We start from the raw sequence: 22,321 nt of genomic DNA on the forward strand, positions 1-22,321 counted from the left end.
AAGATTGTTGGTAACCTAAAAGATGACAGAAAATATGTAATTAGTAGAAAGGTCAACAAATATGGAAATGCACTGAAAGAGAACATGAAGCATAGGATTATAGAAATATATGATTATGCAATAATGTCCAAAAATATGATTGGATATAATTGTAGTTTGAAAATGGTTGCACTGTACATTAAATAATGGTCACTAAGATTTTGTGTTGAGTGTCTGATTATTTAAAGTTTTTTTAATGCAAACAAGCCAAACTGTAATGATGTAAGAGGTAAGTAGAAGAACACCAAAAGGTGGTTGCAGGGTAGTACCTGAAAGATGCAGTGCCGAGGAACTGGAGGAAGAGGCTGCAGTCTATAATCTTGCACTGGTAAAAACTTGAGTGAGAAGAAGACATCTGTAATGATACCTAAAAGAAATAAAATCAATTCCTTGAAAATTCTATAGCTATTTTAGATATGTAAAATAAGATACCTTGAGGAAAACCATAGAGACGTAGAGAAGAAAGAGGAAGCATGAACACTATAAAAACCTAAACATACCTGAGAATCTGCAGGAGTGGGTGTGATAGTTTGTCTGCATGGCTGTGTTGTATTTGTGGCGGTGCAGTGATTCTTCAGAAACAATGAGAAGAGCGAAAATCTGGAGGAACACATTTAGTGTTGGAATACCTAAAAGAAATAAAATCAATTCCTTGAAAATTCTATAGCAGTTTTAGATATGTAAAATAAGATACCTTGAGGAAAACCATAGAGACGTAGACAAGAAAGAGGAAGCATGAACACTATAAAAACCTAAACATACCTGTGAATTTGCAGGAGTGGGTGTGATAGTTTGTTTGCATGGCTGTGTTGTATTTGTGGCGGTGTAGTGATTCTTCAGAAACAATAAGAAGAGCAAAAATTTGGAGGAACACATTTAGTGCTGGAAAATTTGATGTCTTAGCTGGTTATGAGTGCTTTTTGGTGGTAAACCATGGTAGCCTTTGTTAGAAGATGGTGATTTTTTAAAATAAAAGATAGAGTGCAGTTCAATTAATTTTGACAGTTATTGAATAACAAATTTGGGGAAGGAGACATTACTTTGGATGGGTGACAGTTTGCTGGTAAATGAAACTGCATAGTAAAAGCCAAATACAAGAAGGTTAAGTATAGTGTATGTTATGATGTTCTAGACGAAGCTGCAATGTGGAAATGATAACTAGTAGTTAGTAATTAAATGGAATGCTATTGGCAAGCAGAGAGTATACGTGTTTAGAGGCATGCTTGTTTGGAAAAAAAAGAAAGTCAAGATGTTAATTTGCGAGTATGAATTACCTGTCTGAAGGGGGCAGACTTTGGTGGAGGTCATAGTGTTTGCATGATGGGTAAAGTTTGGTTGGTGGGAGGGTTGCTTCCGTAATCTACAATAGATGTAACAAAGAGATGAGAAGTTAGTTAAGTGGAAATGCAATCAATATGGGAGATACTATGATTATGTATTGATTTTGTTTAATATCAATGATGTGTGAGGAGGTAGAGAAAGGTATTCAAAGAGAACTGCGAGAAGCAAAACTGCGTTTTGATTTTTTGTTGTGTCCGTAACGTGTATGGCTTTTTAGAATCTAGAAAGAGTAGAGAAGAATTAAAAGATAGATAGAGTTAGGGGTTGTGCAAGAGGAAATCCGGTAAATAAATTACATTTTAGTTATTTAGATCATGAAAGTTTGGAGAACTTACATTGGAGGTGCAGCGTGGGTAGTTGTGGAACAACATTGGAGAATGCAGAATGGTATGTGATGAATGTGAAGCACCTGATGGGAAAACAATTTACTTTGCGGTAATTTAGAATTGAAATGTGTTTATGTCGAAGGTAACCTGCAGAGGGAAGGGAATTTCAAAAATACTGAATTTGTTAGTATGTGAAACGAAATTTCAATTTAAACAGCATAGCAAAAAATGGGAAAACTATAAAGTGGGAATTGCAATACATTAGTTTTGGAATATCTTTACCTGTGCAATAGAAGCGGAGAAGATAAATTGGTTGTTGCCGAATATTAACCATTTGTTTGGTGAAGGTGAAAAGGCGAAAGCATGGCTGAAAGCATTTCATAGCTGTAGATTGGAATCCAGTGATGTGCTTGTGATGGCTGAGAGTTGCTGCAAGCGAGTCTCTTCCTTCTTTCTTATAATGGTAAAAGTACTTTTCTGCATTTTTGCATACCTTTCAAATGAGAAAGGTGGGTGAATGCGTATTCCATCAATTGATTTGACCCTTGAGATAGCTGTAAATGTCAGGCCTTGCTTTTCAGTGCTGCCTATGTCTATTGTAGCTTTATCTAATGTTAGGCCTTGAGATTTGTGAATAGTTATCGCCCAAGCAGTTGTCAATGGAATTTGTGTATGCGTACCTCGGGCAATAGGAGCAATGGATATGTCATTTGGATGCAATGTATTCCATGGAGGGCCTTCGTAATTCTGAAAGAAGACAATAACAAAGTTTGGCAAGTCTGGTGGTTTGGTATTTGGTTCATAGATAATGTTTTTAAAAAGGCCAATGGATCCATTCACAAGGCCAACTTCAATCCATAAGTTAGCTAGCAACATTACCTGCTGATTTTCACATAATAGTAGCTCCAATGGCAACTGTTCATTGTTATCATATTCATTGTTAGTTTGTTGTGCAATATGTGCAATACTGAGAGCAATGGGCAAATTCAATGCCTTCAACATTCTTTTGTTGTGCAGCATTGTTGAGCTATTTGTTGCAAATAAATGGATTGATGAGTTGAATTCATTTTGCTACAAAAGGGTGAAATTTGTATTTGTTTGGTTCATTAGCATTTGCCAGTCATGCTTGTTAGGTTGGGCATCTCTAATGTTTTGGAGCATGCTTCTGAATTGTTGTTGTTTAACAAAGGAACCTTGTTGGCGGAAAATTGTACGCAATGTGACAACTATTGTAAATGATTGCCACAAGTTGAGAGCTATAGAGTGCAAAGCATAAGCTGGTTTGTCCATCACAGGCGGGAGCTGTCCAAGGTCACCCATAAGGATTATGGAGAGTCCACCAAAGGGTTCATGTTGTTTATCAGGGAATGCTTGGCGGAGGTGGCTGTCAATCTTCAATAGCAATTTAGGACCTAAGAAGCTCATTTCATCTATTAGAAGATATTTAACATGCCTAAAACATTCTTGGAAGGTGAATAATGCTTGCCCTATCAAGGGATGCATTTCTTTTATAGGAATTCAGAGACTAGCATGAATAGTTGTTCCTTGAATATTGTAAGCAGCAACACCTGTAGGTGCAAGGACAAATAATGTGTTTCTTGTATTGGTTCCAAATATATTCAACTTTTGTATGATGCAATCTATCAAGAATGATTTGCCTGTTCCTGCTGTTCCTTGATAAATCATTCGGAGAGGTTGGGCTGTAGTTTTTTGAGAGTGGTGATGTAGAATTATGTGGAGTGCAAGGTTTTGCTTAGATGAGAGATTGGTTTTGGTGGGGATTGCGGGCAAGGGTTGGTTCAAAGGAGGTTGAAATTGTAATTTTGCTATAGATATGAACTGGACAACAATAGACTGTAATTGTTGATTTGGAATATCGGTGGGCCAAGAGTAGCTCAAATCATAGTCATGTCGACCTAACATTTGTAGTTCATCTGTGGCACATTTATTTGTTGGGCCCATCTGAGATAGGAATTCCCATTCAAATAGATTTGAGTGTTCTTCATGTTGAGATTCATTAGTGTCACTATCATCTGTATCTTGAAGTGCAGGAGCCTGTAGAATGTTGCAACCACTTAACCGAACATAGCCAACAAAACTGAAGAGTTTCCAATTTTGTATAATTTGATCTTTGGAAGTGCCTATATCTGTTGGTATGTCACGGAATGGTTTGTAGAGCAAGAGTTCAAACCGACAAAAAATCTCAAACTCATCACTGTCTTCAATGGGGGGGGGGCAGTGAAGTTTGGATATATATTTACTATTGCTTTTTTCTGGCGAAGTAGCCATTTTGTTTTTTTTCGCTGCAGCATGTATGAGAATTCCTGGGTGGATTGCAAGAGAGTTGTTGTATTCAATTGAGAAGGGTGTTGCATGTAAGCATGGATATAGCTTGTTGATAGATCTATTTCATGATCTGATTTTGTGATACGATGTAGTGCCTTTCTACTAACATTAAGAGATATAAACTATCGGCTACAAGCAATGAGTGGCAATTTCTGCAACAAATGACAAGTCTCTTGTGCATTGATATCACGGTCTGCTATTATCTCCATCATAAATTTTTGGTATGTTGACAAGACAGTATCTTCAGAAGTAGTTGCATTCACAATAGTTTTTAGCATTTCAGTATAAGATTCTGATCTTTTTTCAGATTTTGAAGCGTACTTTGAAATGGATTGTAAGACTACTTTTCTTGAAGTAACAGGCTGGCAATCAATGTTAGCCCACCATATTGAAAGCATGCAAGGGCTATGAATATTCAAGCGGTCATCATTCCTTGCAGGTGTATAACATGGTTTATTGTCAGTATCAATTGTCAATGTAGATGTTTGTTGTTCAGGCCATGGAGCCTTGTAATGACATTCGAATAAATTGCCTTTTTTCCTGAGACATGTATTTTGTGTGCATTTTGTGTGTCTCTCCAAAGTATTTACCAGTGCTTCATAATCGGTTGTTGGGGACATTGAGAATATCTTTGTTGTATCAACCAAGCATGGATCATCTATTGCAGCATAGGAAACTGTATTATTTCGGTCAGCTTTGGTACGAGGGTTCCAAGCAGAAACGTATGTGTCAAAGAATATTTTAGCCATATGGACTTCATTGTCATTGTGCCAATCAATGATGTCCATGTTTGGTGCACCAGGGAGCCATAGGAATCCATGAATATGCGCTGAGCCATGATGTTGCCATTCATATCTATACCAGAGGTCTTTTGCTTTGAATAATTTTTGAATAATTTCTTCGCAAAATATTGTAAACCTATTGTGTAAGTACAAGGTTGTTATGTGTGGATTGCGAATTACATTTTCTACTAGTTGTTTTCTTATGGAATCTATTTGTTGGGCTTTGTCTTCATTGAAAATGGTATGCAAGTCAGGCCATTTAGTATCTGCTGAGCTCAATGTGAAAAAGAGGGTTGGGGTACCCAACTGGGAGATCATAGCTGTGAGCTCTTTTCTAGATTTATTCCAATATGCTCTAGTGCCTCTAAGAGTTGCGCCAAAGCGGAGCACCTATTTGGGCAAGTGGTCATCAGGTGTGCTCTGCAAACATTCACGCAATGCCTGCAAATTGCTTGGGAAGGCCTCTTCTATATTAGTTCTAATAAAGACAGTTGTAGATTGCTGTGAATGATGGCGCATAATGAGATTATAAATGAAATACCGGAACCTGACATGTTGACCAAACCTTTGGTCATAGAATCTAATCAAGTGCAGTGCATACTTGTGCAAATGAACATGTTTGGGATGTGTCTGGAGCGGGAGGGCAGCACTAGTTGGAAAGAGCATTGGAAATGCCATAGGCAACAAACCTTCAGTGTTATATTCATTTATTGGGGAGGAGCTTATTTGAGGCCAAGGCAATAAATTCTTTTCATCAGTATGTAGCTGCAATGTGTCTTTAATGGTCTCCAACTCACAAGTTGTACCAAGCATAGTTGGGATGAAGGATGATGAATTTTCTATGGCAAATGGATTTGTAGCATCGGAATAATCTGTTGTTGGAGGAACAACTATCTCAATTTCAGTGCCTTGCAACATATTCAACATAGCTGAAACATTTGTTGTAACATCAGGTAGCAAGTTGAAAGCATCAAAATCAATGATAACATCCTTGTAATATTGGTCATGTTGGATTTTAAATGTCAATGCATCCATAACATGGAATTTATTGACATAACAGTCATACTTATTGCCTTGTATATTGGTTCTTTGGATTATGAGGACTTCCAAATCCTGCAACTTGCGGGGCAATTTTTTGGCAATTTCAGAGATGTCTTGAGGGAAACTTATCTGGTGCCCAAAGTATTTGTATTGGCTGCCTCTTGCGTGAGTGACTTGCAAAATAGGAGATATGCGAGCAATAAGCATCTCCTCTACTTGGGTAAGCTTCTTTAAGACAAGGGGTTGTTCACCTGGGTCTAAGTTATTTGCTGAAGAGAAACGATGAATGCCTCTTTCAGAGAAGCATCTAGAGTAGATAATTGTTGGGTGAGATCTCCGAACAACCATCCCAATATATATTTCTTTACAAATGCTACACGTTTGAAGTGTTGACAATGAATCAATGCGAGCACGGAAGGTCTTTAATGCTTCAATGTATTCTATAGAAGAGAAATAATTTATTGTAGATTGTTGTGTATTTGTACTCTGTAATATTGCATAGTGGTAGATAGAGTGGCTTTCTTGTGGTGGAGCTGTCTTATTGCTTTCTGTGGAATGCAAGGAAGTTTGTTGGACTGTGGCTGAAGCAGTAGCAGGCATGACATTGTGTATATGAATATTTTCATTTGGTAGAACTGTTGGTGGTGTATTTATTGTATTTGTTGTAAATGAGGCTTGCAAAGGGTTGAGATTTTGACAGTTGAGGTGAGCCAGCCGACATCTTTTCGAAATATCTTCCTTGTGTTTTGAGTAGTAACGTTGATTTTGTTGACTTCTTTTAGCTTTCTTTAGATTGAATTCTTCTTCAGCAGGCTGCATAATTATTGGATATATTTTGAATGGGTAGAGTATATCAGATTTTTAATGGCGATTTAAGAATGAGAATATCAGATATGTACATATACATATAAAGCATTAGATAGTATGGAAGGAAGGTATATTTGTATGTATGTACAGGCATTTGTATGTGTATGAAATGATGCAGGCATGGAAATGGATATGCAGTTCTATGGCACATTGTAACAATAGCTATCTGTATATTTGTCAAGCAATATATGTGGAGGTGGTAGGCTTTGTAACATATTAGTGGAGCTGGGGTGAATGAAAAGGTGCCTAGTTTGATCATGCATCGAGAAGCAGGGGAAATAACAGGTCTATTGAACATAGCATGAGATGCACAGTGCATAATATGTGTGCGCTTAAACAAGGTGCAAATGGTAGAACCCCAATTCCCTGCCAATGGTTCTCCACCCTCCACCATCGTTTGAAGGAAATGTTTGCTTACACACACACACACACACACACACACACACACACACACACACACACACACACACACACACACACACACACACACACACACACACACACACACACACACACACATATGCATGTAGATTTGAATGTATAAATGAGTGTATGTATGTATCTTTGATTTACAATTGTATTATATAGAAGGGAGGCAGGCATGCGAGCGAAACACACAATGTTGAAGAACCACATTTGGCGGTGTGTGATTGTGTAGACACACATACACACAAGTACACACATATATATTTGTGCACGTGTGTGTGTGTGTGTATGCATGTGTGTGTGTGTGTGTGTGTGTGTGTTTTGTTTTGTGTTCTTAAATAGGCTCCGGACAGTAGAACCCCAATTCCCTACCAATGGTTCTCCACCCTCCACCGCCGACCGGAGCATAAGTTGGATTCCATATAGAGACATATATACATACAGACATACAGGCATATTCAGATATATATAAATATATATATGTATGTATGCATGAATGCATATATAAATGTATGTATGATTTTTTGTTTCAGAGTTGGTCTAGGCAAAAGGAAATTATACGTGGATGTGTGTGTATGTGTGTTTTTGATGTGGCTAAATATGCTGCAAACGACAGAACCCCAATTCCCAGCCAATGGTTCTCCACCCTCCACCGCCTGTTGAAGCAAATGTCGGCGCGCATACGTAACTTATACAGACACAGGCATACATAGATATATAGATGCAGATAAACATATATATGTATGTATGTGTGAATGTATAAATGAATGTATGTTTGTATGCATGTTTTACAATTGGATGGAACAGAAAGGGTTTGTGTATGGCAGGGAAAAGGCCAATAGTGAAGGAAGCATGTATTTGTTGGTTTGTGAGTGTGCAAGAGTGAAAATGCACAAGTATGAAGATTAAGTTTCAGTGGGATGTGGATGTGGACACACACACACACACACACACACATGTGTGTGTGTGTGTGTGTGTGTATGTGTATACACACACACACACACACACACATGTGTGTGTGTGTGTGTGTGTATGTGTATACACACACACACACACACACACACACACATATATATATGTGTGTGTGTGAATGTGTGTGTATATATTTATGTGTGTGTGTGTGTGTGTGTGTGTGTGTGTGTGTGTGTGTGTGTGTGTGTGTGTGTGTGTGTGTGTGTGTGTGTGTGTGTGTGTGTGTGTGTGTGTGTGTGTGTGTGTGCACATACATATATATATGTGCATGTGTGTGGGTGTGGATGTGTGTGTTTATAATTATGTGTGTGTGTGTGTATGTTGTTATGCCTTAATGTATGATTGTATCTGTGTATGTATATGTGTGTGTGTGGATATTTGAGTGTGAGTGTGCACATTTGTATGTATGTTTATATGCATGCAAGTATGTATGGATATAAGTACATATGTACAGGCATACAAAGACACATACAGACAAGCAGACATATATGGGTATAGCTATTTATATATGTGTGCACACATACACACAGATAAAAACACACACACACACATATGTGTGTGTGTGTGTGTGTTTTGTTTTGTGTTCTTAAATAGGGTCCGGACAGTAGAACCCCAATTCCCTACCAATGGTTCTCCACCCTCCACTGCCGACCGAAGCATAAGTTGGATTCCGTACAAAGACATATATACATAGAGACATATAGGCATATTCAGATATATATAAATATATATATGTATGTATGCATGAATGCATATATAAATGTATGTATGAATGTTTGATTCAAAGCTGGTCTAGGCAAAAGGAAATTATATGTGTATGTGTGTTTTCGATGTGGCTAAATATGCTGCAAATGGGAGAACCCCAATTCCCTGCCAATGATTCTCCACCCTCCACCACCGGCTGGAGCAAATGTCGGCGTGCATATGTAACTTATACAGAGACAGGCATACATAGATATATAGATGCAAATAAACATATATATGTATGTATGTGTGAATGTATAAATGAATGTATGTTTGTATGCATGTTTTCACAATTGGATGGAATAGAAAGGGTTTGTGTATGGCAGGCAAAAGGCCAATAGTGAAGGAAGCACGTATTTGTTGGTTTGTGAGTGTGCAAGAGTGAAAATGCACAAGTATAAAGATGAACTCTCAGTGGGATGTGGACGCACGTACACACACACACACACACACACACACATATATATATGGGCGAACTCACAATAATGGTTCCCACTTTTTTGCCACTTTTGACACTGAGATGAACAATTTTAAAATAATCTTCAACTTCCGACAACTATAACTTTTAAACTATTAAGAATTTGAAGATGATGTAAATTAGAGATTTGTAGAATTTTGTATGTAGATTCTATATATATTTTTTTCAAATTTTTTTAAAGGATTTTTTTTTAATTTTTCCATCTCCCTCGAAAAGTAGTTTTTTACAACAAACTACATTTTTTAAGAGTGATGTGCCTCCCGAAATGCATAACTTTTTTTCTATAAATGATAAAAACTCAATTCTTTCGAATTTTGGTTTGTAACATCAATATCCAAGGCTTGCAGTTGGTTTGATAGTGATATGTTCAATATTTTTCATTTTATTAAGTTTTGAAGTCCGACTAGTCATAATTCAGACATAGGTTTACATTTGAACACATAACATATTCTATATATATCGAAATTCAATTTTATTTTATTTGTTAGAAATAAGACATCAATACCCAGGGCTTAGATATTTTTCAGAGTTTTTTTGAATTAGTTTCCTATTTTTCCCAATTCATTGAACAGAGAAGTTCATGTTTGGTGAAAAACCTATATTTGGTAAAATTAAAAAAACAAGTTCACAATAAACTCAATATGTAATAAAATTATATTCATTGGAAAGCTTTCTTCGAGGACTATAATACTACATTTTGGGTTGTCAAGATCATTCCATTTGAGCCTTCACCCAGAGGTTTCAAGGCAAAAAATCTGCAAAAAAATGTAGAAATCTTCAGAGAAGTGTTAAAAAAGGGGTTCGAACGAAGGGGGGTTCGAGCGCACCCCCCTTTTTTAGGGGGGTTCGAATGAACAAACCCCCGTGCTATAATTGAAAAATGACATAAACGGGCATTAAAGGTGCTTCGCTCGAAAGATGGGGTTCGAGCAAAGTGGGGTCTTTGCTCGAACCCCAAAGGGTATTTCGTTCGAACACCCCCACTTCGCTCAAACCCCTCGTAAACAAAATTTTCCACTTTCACCAATTTCCTTCGTTGGCAAAAGTGGGAACCAACTTTGTGAGTTCACCCATATATATATGTGTGTGTGTGTGTGTGTGTGTACACACATATAGATACATATGTATATATATATATATGTGTGTGTGTGTGTGTATACACACATATAGATACATATGTATATATATATGTGTGTGTGTGTGTGTGTGTGTGTGTGTGTGTGTATACACACATATAGATACATATGTATATATATGTGTGTGTGTGTGTGTGTGTGTGTGTGTGTGTGTGTGTGTGTGTGTGTGCGCATATATATACACATACATATATATGTGCATGTGTGTGGGTGCGGATGTGTGTGTATATATTTATGTGTGTGTGTGTATGTATGTATGCGTGTATGTTGTTATGGCTCTATGTATGATTGTATATGTGTATGTATATGTGTGTGTGTGGATATTTGAGTGTGAGTGTGCATGTCTGTATGTATTTTTATATGCATGCAAGTATGTATGGATATAAGTACATATGTACAAGCATACAAAGACACATACAAATAAGCAGACATATATGGGTATAGCTATTTATACATGTGTGCACACACACATAGATACATACACAAATATAAGTACATAGAAGAATTTAAAAATATACACACAAGTATACATAATCATAGGCATATGCACATGTATTCAGGAACCACTGCATTGGTGTAAACCTGCAAGGTTTTTTTTACGTTAAAGTGAGACATAGGAAGTGCAAAGAGGGAGGGCAACAAACAAGTTTGCATTTGGAACCATTTCTTTTTGCAGGAAAAAGCGGGAATTGCAGTTAGCTGTTTTTTTTGTGTGAGGGTAGTGAATGAGTATTGCAGAAGTGGATATACCAATATATATGTTTGTTAACACCCAAAAGTGAAAGGGCAGATGTAGATGCAGAGATCGATGTATATTGTTATGATGGTTTAAATGTCGAGATTTTATTATAGTGGTTGGTTTTGTGATAGGTAAAGCCATTTGGTATATATACAGAATCTGGGATAAATTGCTATAAACAAAACTAAGTATAGTTGAACATGGCTAAGGCTGTGCAGGGAGGGAAACAATAAGTATATATATGTCATTAGAGTGGAAATGGATGATAACATATAGTTTTTTTTTTGGTTTTTTTTTTTCGCAACATACTATAAATATTAATGTATCAATCAATAATATTTGAAAAACATAGAAGTTGAATAAGAAGATAAGGACATAAAGGAGCATAACAGCAAAGGGATGAGATGACCAGAAGCAAGCAAAAGTGTGTTAATAAATAGACAATCAAAATTATAAATAAGCATTGTAGCAACACATAAGGAAATACAAAACCGTAAAGTTTGTCATAGCCAAGAGCATATGAGTTTCAACAATGCTTATATAATTGATCTTTGACAATATTGTATTGTTCGCATAAACTGGGGAAAATTAGTGCACAGGCATGTAAACATCAAAAATCAAAAGCCATATGAAAAGGCCCTGAACTAATCGGTATGGAAATCTGTAGCTGCACTCATCCGAGCAATGTCTACAAGCAAAAGAGCACATTCACCTTGAAGATCAACAGGCGTTGCTTTGGTGATTGTCGTTTTTAGTCTCGTCTGCGAGTTGTAGGTCTTTATTGTAACAGAGAGAGTGAAAATAAAGGTGGATAAGAGGACATTCTTGATAATAGATTGAGGAGTTCTATTTGTAGGCAAATCATACTGCAACATGTAAAGTTCTTTGGCTGAGATGCCTAGCAAATTTGTGCCAACTTCATCAAAGGCAGTACCCCAAAGAGAGTCTGTATGGTCTTGAAGCATGATCTGTAATAAGTATTTGTAATTGCATTCTGGCAGTTGAGTTTGGTATCTAGAACAGAACCATATATTGTCATTTTGTTGGATGCATTTTTTTTTACACTGTTTGTCGTTAAATTGCAAAGGGCAGGCTGGATAGCAAAAGGAATCAATTTTGATGATTCCCACAATAGCTCTAATAGTGGTTTCAACTTTTTGAGAGAGGACAACCATTTGTTCCAAGATAGATGCAATTGTCATCCTAGTGTATTGGGAGTTTAGTTGACCAACAATACAAGAGAGTGGCAAAAGGCCAGTAGGAATGTTCCCTCTCGAGATAAGTGCAGCTGCCTCTGGTGTAGGGGGATTTATTTTCAGAGTGGTTGTTGTGGTTGTGTTGATCACTTTTCCATTGAAATAACCAACATGAGCATTAGCGACCTCAAGGACAACAATTGTTTGAGCGACATGCATATTCTTGAGATCTTCACCTAATTGTGCCCAAGCAACCCCCCATAAATTAACATCAACAGAAAAAGTCAACATATCATTTATTTTGATAACCCTTTGTTCACCTTGCTCCCATCTTTTCTACATATTAGTGCAGCGTCTTTAACATCAATGACAACACCAATGACATCGACTAAAGTGTTGTTGCTACAGTTTGTAAGTTCATTGATTGGTGTGAATCGAGAAGCATTACCTTCACCATCAACAGGTGGATCACAACGCTTTAATGTTGAATTGTGGTCCAAAGTAATCTCAAGATGACTGTTAAGTTTATTCCATTTTGTGTTGGCTTCCTTAATGGAACCTTTTGACAGATAATAATATGCTCCTGGTTCAACCCTATGGTAATGCATCTCAGCTATATCACCAAAACACGTTATTCTAACTTCGGTACCTTCAGCATCTATCATGTCAAAGTTAAAGACTTGCCCAGAGGATTTTGGTGTATTATACTGATGCATTTTCCTCTTGTTTATTACACGACCTTTTATCGCCCATTTATTTTGGAAGGGGATCAAAGCTTTTATTGGGCTGATATTCTGAAAGGTTTCTTGCTGTGCAGGTGGGACGTGTATTCCAAACTTAAGGGAACGTCTAGCTGTGGGAGTTGGTTCGCGAGCAAACATTGCTTGCTCTTGCTCTTGAAGCAAGTATCTAGGTTTTCCAAGCAATGGTGAATTTGTAAATTTGACAACAAGCTTGAATATTATTATAACCCTGTGAAATGGGTAAAAAGAGAGGATTAAGAACCAGCATAGTGTGCAATGTATCATTTCAAAAGCCAATTAGTAAGTATATGAACATATTGAAGAGCCTACCTCGAGTTCCAAATAGTTCTACAAGCATAAGCTGTCAATGATAGCACATAGCCTATCTTTAATGTGTCTGAAAGTAGCAGTTCACTATACTTTGGTGGCAGGATTGACAGTTGCATGTGGGTACCATCAGAGAGGACGAGCCTATACCGAGCATTGTCATCTTCACTGTCTATCAATTTTTCAAAAGACAAAAGATGAAGTATTGGAGATAGAACGTCATCGCTGGCATTAATGGAGAGGATTGCATGTGGGGTTAGTTGTATTTCTGGGGCCAGCTCCTACAAGGACAGCAAAGGAAAGCTAAATAGAAATAGCAAGCAATGTATATATGTATGTATGCATATGGATATGTGGAGGTTTTTTTTTGTTTGTTGATGTGTTTTTTAGTAGATTTAGGGAAAGCAAGAATATATATATATATATATATATATATATATATAGCTATGTGTATATAGGAAAGGGGGCGTGAATATGTGGGACTACATGTGGCGATGCATAGCGTTAAAGTGGAAAAAGGAAATGCATAGGTATGGAGAGATTCCACATATAGAGCACAGTGTATTGGTAATTGTGTATTCATTTCCATCGATGGGCGGATAAGTTTTCTAAAAGGGGAAGGGAAGAACGACAATAAATGAATGCAGATCAGAAAAAGATGGGAAAATGTATAAATGTACAAGTTCACTAGAGGGTTTGTAGGAGTGGTTTCCAAGGCATGAGTAGAGTGAGGTGTTGAAGGCATAGGAGGATTGTGTTCCAGCAGGTAGAAGTGTTGTTTTTTGTTTGTTTGGTGAAACATAAAAAGCATGTTAGATCAATCAAGAGAAATTAATAAACATAATGCACTGTAGGAGCCAAAAAAAGAGTTTAAATAAAAACACCATAATTTCTTTTTGAACTTAATCAATTCAGTTTGACAAAAAAGGTGGATGTATGTATGCAATAGATATAAGGTTAATATTTACAAACAAGAAGAAGACAATAAGTGGATGAATACATTTGAAGAAGCAAACAACTGTGAATATGCATAGATAGCAATGTAGATGCACATGAAGACACATCAAATATATAGAGTTGTATATATATGTACACAAACAGAGTGGGAAACATTTGCATGAAGGGGAAATAGACAATAAACAAATGTTAAAAAAATGAGCACGGGAAAATATATGAAGGAATAAGTTGACCGTAGTTTCTGCAGAAGCCAGTTGTGTGGGCTCAACTGATTGGGAGGCGGAAGCCATGGTTGAATTTGCACTGCAAGGTGGAGGAATGGATTTTTTTTTATGTTTTGTTAAATAGAAAGTGTATGCAAGAACAGAAAGACAAATCAATAGGTACAATGCACTTGAAGGGAAAAGGAATCACCGCCAAAATAAAAGTTGAATGATACAAGAATTAGCCTAATTAGTTTGGGCTGTCAACACAGATGGGCACATGGATGCAGAAGGAACGAGTTGCAAAAAGACAAACAAATAGGAGGGAAAGGCAGATACAGGCACAGTGTTTTTTGTTTTTTGCATGTGTTTAGAATGCTGTGGGTGCAAGCATGCAATGTGTTTGTTTGTTTACCAATGCGGACGATAACTACATAGCACAGACAATTGCGTTATAGGCCACAGCTTTTGAAGTTCCTTCTATAGCCAAGTGGAACTGTTGGTGTAAATAAATATTCATTTTGGATATTATTACACTTACTTAAGTTAACTTAGGATAATGCATCTCTTCGTAGTTTGGATTTGAGACACTTAGGGAAGTGTGCACATACGGATAGAGCTTGTAGGAGAAATTCCACCTTTTGTGGTCTTATTTTGTTGTTACACTCCACATTTGGTGGGCCATCCACCTCTTGTGGAATATTATATTATTTCTCCTACCTACCCCTAGTATTTCTTACCTACCCTTGTTTCTCATTGAGCCACATGTCATATTTGTGTGCTCATACATCCATATGGCCTTGCTTATATAAGCAGTGCTATATTCATTGTATTGGTTAATCCAGTTGATCATTTGCATATTGATGAGAATACAGTTTGTTCTTGTCATTCTATTGTCTCTTTTTATGCTTTTCATTGTGCCCTTGATCTTGGCAAAATCCTACATGGTATCAGAGTTATTGGGGGGCTTCATTGATTGGTTTTTGGAGACATCGTGGAAGGTTTCTATTTTCAGATTTGGGGATCTTCATTTTTTGGGGGTGTCATACAGCGATTTGGACATCACCATTGAATCTGGGAGGCCGTTTCCATAAATTTCAACTATAAAGTTGACCTATTTTGGTGAGAAATTTTTTTTCCCCATTTTGGCTATTATCGTACGGATTTCGAAATTTTTTTTCAAAAAAATTTATTTTTCAAAAAAAATCAAAAAATCAAAAAAGCGATCAAAAAATAAAAAAATAAAAAAAAAACAAAAAGTGTTTTTTGGGGGTCCACAGACCCCCCCTGCAGTACGTGTGTTGCAGGTCACGCTGCAGATAGTACCGCAGCGGGTACCACGTTGCCTGCTGCCGCAGGTCCACGTCACTCGCTGCCGCCGCCGCCCGAGCAGGTCCCGCTGGCCGCCTCCCGTTGGTCTCCGCCTTCCGACGGCCGCCTCCTTTCCGCCGCCCAGCGACCGCTCGTCCCATCGCCGCCCGAGTAGGTCCCACCGGTCGCCTCACTTCCGGCCCGCCTCCAACTACCCCAGCCCGCCGACATCACTAAACCGATGGACCCGCATCTGCCACGTGGCAGGCGGCCACTGGCCCGTGGTCGACCACCGTACACCCTGCACAGTGCCACGTCAGCATCCGTACGACAACCCAGTCAACCGTACATTCAACAGTCCGTACAGTACGGATGCCCAGTCAGCAGGGAGGTGAAGTTTTTGCGATGGTCATACGACCATCAAATTTAAGATAGTGAATTGCTGACATCAGCGCCACATCAACAGCTTTTTGAAATTTTTTTGACCCCTCTCCATTGGGCTTTTCAATTTTGCAGTCCAACTTTGAAAGGCCATATCTTGCTCATTTTTGCTCCTTTTTTGGTGCAATTTTTTTTGAAATGGGCTAAAATTTTGTGATCTTCGCAGTGGTGTGGTTATTTTCTGATTTTGGTGCACAAGTTTTTCAGAATTTTTGGATTCTCTCAGTTGTACGTGTCCAATCCTCAATTCTGCAACTTCAAAGGCCTCGTTTGAGCTCATACGACCTCCTTTTCAGGTGCCGCTTTTTTTGAAAGTGCATATTTTTTTGTCTACTTTCATAATCTATGATCAGATTTTAGAGATTTTGAGTAGAAATCATACTTTCAGATATTGGTCTTATTTGGCCTATTAGGTACTTGTAAATTGCTTGGATCTTCGTTAGATCTCTTGCATTATCAGTTTGAGTTTCTTTTGGCCTTATTGAGGTAGTTGTAAAATTGTAATCAGAAGTCCACTTTGCCATTTTTTGCAAGTGGCCCATTGTATATGCACTAATTATAAAGTGCCAAATCATCACTTTTTTTTGGGGGGGGGGGTTTGATTGAGTGAATTTGGGGGGGTGTCTTCTGTGATTGTGCCTCTCTTTGTGCTCTTTCAATTTTTGTTGCAATGAGTCCTAATAAATTTCCACCTTTAACTCCACATAATTATGCATCATGGAAAATTAAAGTATGGAGTAAATTAATGGAAAAGGGTCTCACACATTACATAGATGGAACAATAACAACACCACCTGATCCTAAGGCTGATCCAAATGCTCAATTAGAATGGCTCACAAAGAATTGCATGGCTCTTGGAACCTTGCGCAAGTATGTATCAAATGACCTCATTTTTCACATTGAGAAGTGTAAAACAATCAAAGAGGCTTGGGATATGTTTTAGAAATTATATGGTCAATTTGATGAAATCAGAGGCTATCAGATTGACAATGAGCTCACCAACTTGGATCCCAAGAGTTTTGATACAATCCAAGATTATGTCACCAAAGCAAATGAGCTAAGAGCAAAGCTTAAGGATTGTGGAATTGACAAAAAGGATGCTCAGTTGATATTCAACCTGTTGGACAAGCTTGCACCAGAATATGCAGCATTTGTGTCTAGCTTCCAAACTCATCGTTTGACAGTGGGGAGTTCTTATGTTATGCCTTCATTTGATGCTTTCATAGAAATGTTAATATTGGAACAATCTAAGTTTTTGAACATAGGGTTTCTCAAGTCTTCAAAGTCCAAGGCTTTGGTGGCCAATCAAGGGAATCAAGGAAGTCAAGGCAAAGATTCCAACAAGAAGAAGAAGCAATCCAAGTCTAAGCCACACCAGGAAAAAGGACAATCATCCTCTCCATCACAAGGCAATTTTTCATCCTCTTCCAAGAAGGGGACACCACCTAAGAAGGATAAACCAACTCGTGCATATTGCAAGAAGTATGGTCATGATGAGCATCGATGCCACGCAAAGCAAGTTGATGAGTTAACTAATCTTCTCAAGAAAAACAACATCAACTTGCCATCCGCCTACACAAAGAAGGATTCATCTCCTTCCTCTTCCTCACAGTCTAAGGGAAAAGGGCAAGCATTTGTGGCTACAATAGGTTCTTCACAGCAATGGATACTTGACTCGGGTGCCTCATATCACATGGGTTCTACAAAGGAGCAGTTTTCTTCATTGGAGCCATCTAAGGTACCTCACATTTACATAGGTGATGATACACAAGTAGAGGTTGAAGGGAAAGGTTCAGTTGACATGGATGATGGAACATTTGAGAATGTTCTCTATGTTCCTAACTTGTCTACCAACCTTCTCTCCATCTACCAAATCACTCACTATGGGAATGGGAAAAAGGTTGAGTTTACACCAGATTCAGTTGTGGTAAAGGAACTTGATGATGATGCCTTGGTAGCAGTGGGACAAGTCAATGACAACTCAAGGATCTATTCATTCTCCCACTTTGTGCCAAGTTTACCTTCTAGGGCCTTGCTCACTCATTCAAATTCAGAAAGTAAGCTATGGCATGAGCGGTTTGGTCACCTCAACTATCTCTATCTTCAGCAGCTAAGCACTAAAGACATGGTCACAGGTCTACCTCGAATCAGTTTTTCAGAGGGTGTATGTTCAGGTTGTTCCATGGGAAAGCATCCCGAAGAGAAGTTTGATAAAGGGAAAACTTGGAGAGCTTTGGAAGTTCTTCAACTTGTTCACAGCGATGTAGCAGGTCCATTTCCAGCACCTTCATTTAGTAAGGCCCGCTATGTTCTTACCTTCATTGATGACTACTCCCGCTTCACTTGGGTCTACTTTCTCATTCATAAGAGTGAAGTATTTGATAGATTTTAGGACTTCAAGACTCGTGTGGAGAAGCAATCAGGGAAAGTGGTCAAGATTCTTCGCACAGATAATGGAAGGGAATATGTGAACAAAAGACTTGAGGATTTTTGTACATTTGAGGGGATTGATCTTCAGCATTCTGTAGCATACACTCCACGACAGAATAGGGTTGCAGATCGCAAGAATAGAACTCTCAAAGAAATGGCTAGTTGTATGATACATGCACATTCTCTTGATCCTGCCTTTTGGGCAGAGGCTATTAGTTGTGCCACACACATCCAGAATCAGGTTCCTCACAAAGCTTTGCAAGGTATTACTCCTTTTGAAGCTTGGGCTGGTAGGAAACCGATTGTGAGACATTTCAGAGTCTTTGGGTGTCTAGCATGGGCTCGCATACCTCCGCAGAAACGCAAGGCATTGGAACCTCAGAGTTGGCCTTGCATATTTGTTGGATATCCTGAGGGTGTTAAGGCATACAGATTGATGGATCCAGAGACACATGAGGTGTTCATTGAGAGGAGTGTTCACTTTGAGGAAAGCTCTCCTAGCTTAGCCTCTCTATCTCCTCCACCTTTCTCCATTGTGGATAGTGATGTTAGTGATTTAGATGATGAGACTTCTTCAACTCCGACTCGCAGGGTTACACCTCCGCAGGGTCCAGTTGAAGTTGAGGAGCCTCGTTCTCCACCACCACCTAGACCTCGTTGGGCTCGATAGACACTTGAGTCCGCGGGTTCTCTTGCTGGGGATACTTCAGATACACGCAGAACTCGATCACAACATCAGGATCTTCCACATGCATTCATTGCTACCACTTCCGATCCATAGACATTTAGGGAAGCATCAGGGGTTCCTGAGTGGGACCAAGCTATGGAGGAAGAATATAGTTCCTTGATAAGGAACAACACATGGGATTTAGTCCATCTCCCTAAGGGGAGAAAGATGGTTCGATGTAAGTGGATCTATCAGACCAAGTTTGCAGCGGATGGTAGTGTGGATAAGTATAAGGCTCGGCTTGTTGCGAAAGGTTTCTCGCAGGTTGCAAGTGTTGACTATACTGAGACCTTTGCACCCGTAGCCAAGATGAACTCCATTCATTTGACACTTGCTATTGCTGCAGCTCATGGTTGGGCTATACATCAGATGGATGTGAAGAGTGCTTTTCTTCATGGTGATCTTGATGAGGAGATTTATATGGAGCAGACATAGGGTTTCATCCAGGATACTTCCTTGGTTTGTAGACTAAGGAAATCTCTCTATGGCCTTAAGCAGGTCCCAGGGCTTGGTATGCCAAGATGGATTCCTTTCTTCTCTCCGCAGGGTTCACCAGGTGTCATTCTGATCCGAATGTCTACATTTTGCGATAGGATGACTCTCACTTGATACTTATGCTCTATGTTGATGACTTGATCATTACAGGGAGTACTTCATCCATCATTAGCAGGGTCAAATCTGGTTTGCATGATAGATTTGCTATGATTGACTTGGGTCTTTTGCACTACTTTCTCGGGATAGAGATTTCACAGTCACCTTCCGGGATTACACTATCGCAGCCCAAGTATGCTCTTGATCTACTTTCATGCTTTCATATGGCTAATTGTAAGCCTGCCTCGACTCCCTTTCTTTCAGGAGTCAAGCTTGAGGCTCAGTGTTCTTCTCCACCAGTTGACGCCACTTTGTATCGTCAGCTTGTGGGTAGTCTCATCTACTTGACCCATACACGCCCTGATATTTCATTTGTAGTTGGCATGGTTTCCCGCTTCATGCAGGAACCACATGAGCTTCATTGGAAAGCTGCCAAATGCATCCTTCATTACATCTAGGGTACACATCACTATGGGATTCACTATGCAGCAGGCATAGGACTTCGCTTGGTTGGTTACACAGACTCCGATTGGACTGGTGATCTTACTGATCATAAGTCTACCTCTGGTTACAGTTTTCACCTTGGTTTGGGCCCCATTTGTTGGGAGAGCAAGAAGCAACATGCTATTGCTCTCTCTTCAACTGAGGCTAAGTATCGAGGCACTGTTAACGTAGCAACTGAGACCATTTGGCTCTAGCAGATTCTCACAGAGTTTGGATTCACCACTCCACGGTCGACAGTTCTCCATTGCGACAATCAGAGTGCTATTGCAATCTCGAAGAACCCGGTCCAGCACCAGCAAACCAAACACATCGAGATCCATATGCACTATATCCGAGAGCTCATCTAGAAGCAGGTCATTGATTTGTAGTATTGTCCTACAGCAGAGCAGGTTGCTGACATATTCACCAAACCTTTCATCGAGAGTAAGTTCCAGTAGTTGCGAGCTCTCTTGGGGGTGCGGGATGTGTCATTAGGGGGGGTCAGCTAACTTCTCCTTCCTCTCTTATGGGGGGGACTTTTTCCTCTTTGAGGTTTTGTCCTTCTTCTTTAAGAATCTTTAATACATTCATCTCTCTTTTGGGGGGGAGTTTTTTCCCATTGGGTTTTCTCCCTTTCTCCATTTGTGAGAGATTGCATTACATAGTTTTGCTTGCATTTGCATATTGTACATGGGTACCTATCATGGCCTCATAGCTGGGACCCATCTTGCATTGTTGACTTGAGTCTTCATTCCCCTAAGTTGGTGTGTTGGTGTAAATAAATATTCATTTTGGATATTATTACACTTACTTAAGTTAACTTAGGATAATGCATCTCTTCGTAGTTTGGATTTGAGACACTTAGGGAAGTGTGCACATAGGGATAGAGCCTATAGGAGAAATTCCACCTTTTGTGGTCTTATTTTGTTGTTACACTCCACATTCGGTGGGTCATCCACCTCTTGTGGAATATTATATTATTTCTCCTACCTACCCCTAGTATTTCTTACCTACCCTTGTTTCTCATTGAGTCACATGTCATATTTGTGTGCTCATACATCCATATGGCCTTGCCTATATAAGCAGGCCTATATTCATTGTATTGGTTAATCCAGTTGATCATTTGCATATTGATGAGAATACAGTTTGTTCTTGTCATTCTATTGTCTCTTTTTATAATTTTCATTGTGCCCTTGATCTTGGCAAAATCCTACAGGAACAAATTAAAAGAACAAGAGCCTATGAGATCTCAAGGGGCCAAAGCCCAAAGAAATGAAGCTAGGTGTTGAAAGGCGCAATTGGAGATTGCATAGAATGAATCGAGGGAGAACAATTCATGTAAAGGTACAAAGAGGGCAACCAACAAAGAGGAACCGCAAAACAATATAGATAGCTAAAAGGTTGATAAGAATTGCATCTCTGTAAACCCAACAGGTGGAAGGTACATGGCAGGGGCACAGGCAATGAAGGAAAAATAGCAGGAGGCAAGCATGGCATGATGGAGCGAACAAGGGAAGGTAGTTATAATGATTGGGTTCTTCTAGATTGGTATAGGGCAAACAAAGGGATCATACACTAGGAATTGCAAGAGAGCGTCAACAAGTAGCAGCACAATATGAAAACACATATAGCGAGAGAGGACGGGTTGGAAAACACAGGTTTGAAATCGTAGCAG

The 22,321-nt window shown here is 38.9% G+C and overlaps 2 protein-coding genes across 2 annotated transcripts; both read right to left on the reverse strand.

Moving 5' to 3' along the window:
* Positions 1-2,084: 2,084 nt before the first annotated feature.
* Positions 2,085-2,708, reverse strand: LOC131874124 (uncharacterized). The gene has a single exon (XM_059217366.1). It carries the CDS (start codon positions 2,706-2,708, stop codon positions 2,085-2,087), a length of 624 nt encoding a protein of 207 aa, XP_059073349.1.
* A 9,173-nt stretch (positions 2,709-11,881) lies between these two features.
* On the reverse strand, positions 11,882-16,135 carry LOC131047957 (replication protein A 70 kDa DNA-binding subunit C-like). Its single transcript, XM_057981770.2, has 4 exons — positions 16,010-16,135; positions 13,507-13,784; positions 12,754-13,405; positions 11,882-12,205 (listed from the first exon to the last, which is right to left on the reverse strand). The coding sequence occupies exons 1-4, from the start codon at positions 16,133-16,135 to the stop codon at positions 11,882-11,884; spliced, it is 1,380 nt and encodes a 459-aa protein (XP_057837753.2).
* Between the last annotated feature and the right edge of the window lie 6,186 nt (positions 16,136-22,321).

Source organism: Cryptomeria japonica, chromosome 3, assembly GCF_030272615.1.
Source record: "Cryptomeria japonica chromosome 3, Sugi_1.0, whole genome shotgun sequence".
Taxonomy (NCBI): Eukaryota; Viridiplantae; Streptophyta; class Pinopsida; order Cupressales; family Cupressaceae; genus Cryptomeria; species Cryptomeria japonica.

Coding starts and splice junctions, on each gene's coding strand:
- LOC131874124 (XM_059217366.1), bottom strand. CDS start 2,708: ATGTTGAAGGCATTGAATTTGCCCATTGCTCTCAGTATTGCACATATT.
- LOC131047957 (XM_057981770.2), bottom strand. CDS start 16,135: ATGGGACGAGCGGTCGCTGGGCGGCGGAAAGGAGGCGGCCGTCGGAAG. Junction 13,785..16,009: donor ACGTGGACCTGCGGCAGCAG/GCAACGTGGTAC, acceptor CTGTCCTTGTAG/GAGCTGGCCCCAGAAATACA. Junction 13,406..13,506: donor AGAACTATTTGGAACTCGAG/GTAGGCTCTTCA, acceptor CCCATTTCACAG/GGTTATAATAATATTCAAGC.